This window comes from Halyomorpha halys, unplaced genomic scaffold, assembly GCF_000696795.3.
Source record: "Halyomorpha halys isolate HHAL.00 unplaced genomic scaffold, Hhal_1.1 Scaffold948.1, whole genome shotgun sequence".
NCBI lineage: Eukaryota > Metazoa > Arthropoda > Insecta > Hemiptera > Pentatomidae > Halyomorpha > Halyomorpha halys.
Genome location: NW_027115140.1, coordinates 136,395 through 139,684, shown reverse-complemented (window position 1 = coordinate 139,684; position 3,290 = coordinate 136,395). Strand labels below are relative to the sequence as shown.

General features: G+C 26.0%; 1 protein-coding gene across 1 annotated transcript in view; it reads left to right on the top strand.

The window, feature by feature from the left end:
• scat (VPS54 subunit of GARP complex scat) overlaps nt 1–3,290 on the top strand; it is a gene marked incomplete in the record, with an annotated part of 27,565 nt that overhangs the window by 5,611 nt on the left and 18,664 nt on the right. The window contains 3 exon segments of the mRNA XM_067052215.1: nt 1,876–1,978; nt 2,060–2,235; nt 2,783–2,925. Coding sequence (XP_066908316.1) covers nt 1,876–1,978; nt 2,060–2,235; nt 2,783–2,925 — 422 coding nt within the window.

The window sequence follows — 3,290 nt, the reverse complement described above, 5'->3', positions numbered from 1 at the left end:
ATTGTTCTTGAAAATATTTGTTATTTTAAAAATAATAATAATGAAAAAAAAAATTATTTCATTTCTCTCAGGTTTTGCAATATTTTCATGTTATATACTTACTTAGTAGATGAAATTTTCAAACTTTTTGAAATGTTTTCACATGAAAAACACTAACTCATGACTGAATGAATTAGAGCATTGTTAAAAAAAAGAAGTTTTTATACAATTTATGTTACAAATAAATAATAACATGCACAAATTTTATTAATTTTTGATTTTGTAATATTGTTCTTGAAAATATATGTTCTTTTAAAAATAATAATAATAATAGGAAAAAATATTTCATTTCTCTCAGGTTTTGCAATATTTTCATGTTCTGATAACAACAACAGTGTTTCTAGAAAAACCATTAAATCTGTCTGTCTAAAAATAAATATAAAAAAGTAAAATAAAATAAAAAAAGGTGTTTAATTTGTTATTTAGAAGCTTCAGAAAGATAAAAGGTATAAAAAATGATCCTTTTTAGCATTGGTGGTGTTTTATTTTGCCGTGTTGTGAAATTATCATTTGAACTTATCTAATTTTCTGTTTTGATATTTTTGAATATATGTTACTTGGAATATATAAAAGAATGTACCTAATTGTTTTATTGCATTTGCTGTTGTCATTTTAAAAATATATTGGTAAGATTTATGCTGCTAGAAGTTTGGAAGTTTTCTTATGCTACATTAGTGTGTGATGCTGAAGAGATTCCCTTACCTTGGATATGTTTTCTTAAAGTCCTATTAAAACTTATAAATTAGATTAATTTTCATCAAACTTCTTACTATTCTGGATGCTTATTAATTAAGCAATTAAAAAACAAAACACTGAATACAATTATTGAATCAATTTACAATTGATTTTATTTTACTACAATATTTCCTCCTAGAACTTTTTTCAGTTCCGTGGTCATAACCAGAAAACTAAGGATTTTACCAAGATAAACATTCTATAAAAAATTAAATTATTAGAAATTTCCTACAAAATTTGTATATTACATTTAATTTTTGGCTAATCTGTGATGTTAGAGTGTGCTATAAAAATAATCAATCCACAGGAGGCATAAAAAAATGTGTCTTCAGGAAAAATTATTAACATTTGTTCTCCACAATTGAATATGTTTTTTGGGGGTGCTAATTCCAAATTTCAGGTTTGACACTTTGCCAGCTGCTGGTTCTATAAGGAAAATAAAAAGATTTGATGGTTCCATCCATAAAAAGGCCCAAGGTACAATCTTGTGACCATATATAATTTTTTCATCCTGAAAAATTGTCTGGTAACAGGAATCAATGCTAATAGTTGTAATTAATCAATAACTTTATGGAATAAACTTTTCAATTTCAAAAAATACTATTATAGTCTGAAGCTGGTAAAATGAAAACTCATGAAACTTCATCAGACACCTATATAAAATAAATCATTAATAACCTGAAAACTTTTAACAAAAAGACGTGATATGAATGGAAGTGTTTTCTATTACCGAGGTAATAGCAAAAATAAATTTCCATCTCTCCCTCCTACTGTGGGAGGAGGTAGTGTCTAAGAAACATTTTTATCCAAGGTGAAGGCATTCTAATAAAAAAATAATTCATTTTACGCTGTTATTGTTATCTAAGAATTTTTCAAGTTTCTTTCATTTTAGCCTTTAAGAATTTAGTTATTTATTTTAATTGTAGATATGCTTAGCCTTCTTCCGAGAGACTGTCTACAGTCTTCATATTTAATACAAATTTGAAATTACAATACATAAAATTGGCAATGTTGGCAAATCAACATTTATTTATCTTTTAACCATTTTAAATTGAGACTGTTGTATTTGATTTGTCAAACCAGTATTTACTTTGTTTTCAGAAACATAAACAACATTTGAAGCTTAATTTAGTTCACCCCAAGCCACATTCACATGCAGATCTGCTTCAGACATTTCCAAATTTAAGAATAGTCAAGAATGTAGGTATGTAAAAAATAATCATTTTGAGGGTGGGAAAGTAAGGCTGTGATAAATTTATTTCTAATTTTTTTTTTATTGTTTCAGAAAAAAGCCATTTTGACATTAGCATCATTCCAAAAATATTCCTGCAACAGAATTTTGATTTAAGCTCCTCTGAAACTTTTAATGCTGTTTTTAGTCAAACAGTTCCAACTAGCTACATATCCACGAATCTTATTGAACAAAGAGCTAGTAATTCTGCTAAACTTCTGCAAGAAAAGGTTAACAATTAGAAACATAATTAATTCTATAATATTTAATCAGAAATTTTTTTTTTATTATTATTAGTGAGATATTTTTTACTTCTGATATTTTCTTTATTATTTCCATTTCCTTACACTCCTTATTACTTCTATAATTTATAATCTCAGGAGTTAGATATGAATAAAGAGTCACTGAAAGTGTTTTTAAATTTTAGAAATTTAAATTTAAATTTGGACTACGTATCGTTTTCTATTAGTTATAGATAGTAAATTTTGTTAGTTATTTAAATGTAATTGGGAGTGTCTTGAAAAATGAACCTAAACTTCCTTTGCTAGTTGAAAATAAAATAAAAATTTACTTTTATTTAAAAAAGAAATGATTAGTATTGTTTAAATTATTTTGAATAAAACAAAAACAGTTATTCTGTGCATTTGTAATGTACCCTTTATGTTTATTCCCTTTGTTTATTATATTATATTTAACCAAAAGTATTCATTTTAAAAAATATTATTTTTTTAGATTAGTAGTTATTAATTTCATTTTTCTTGCTAAACTATGTTTTAGTTCTCACATTATTTAGACATGGTAGAGGTTCAAATAGCACAGCAAGTTGCTCAAAAAAGTGATGCGTTTTTTCATGCTATGACATCCCATGATGTACTGATGGAGCAACTGGGACAGACAATTTCATTAGTTAAAACATTTAGGTAAATTATTTATTTACAAGTTGTTTTAATAATTTAGAATATTATATAAGAGAAAAATTACTGTCAGTCTGTAATTCTCTGATTGGTGGGCTCTGGTAATGCTATGATTTATTGGAGGGATTTGGTGAAGCATTTTTGAGTCATAAACGAATTCAGTTCAAATGATTCAAGGGTAACTTTTATTCTTTAGCAGATTCGTTGAATAAATATGATCTTCCTACTGTATGCTTAAAAGGTTTTTAATCTTTAGAATAAATCATCCTTTCTGCCCTAGTTGAAAGGACATTAAATTCAAATAAATAAGTAATTTGAAAGGAATATGGTCCGGGTGCGGTCAAAAAAACTCAAATAATAGAATTATACTA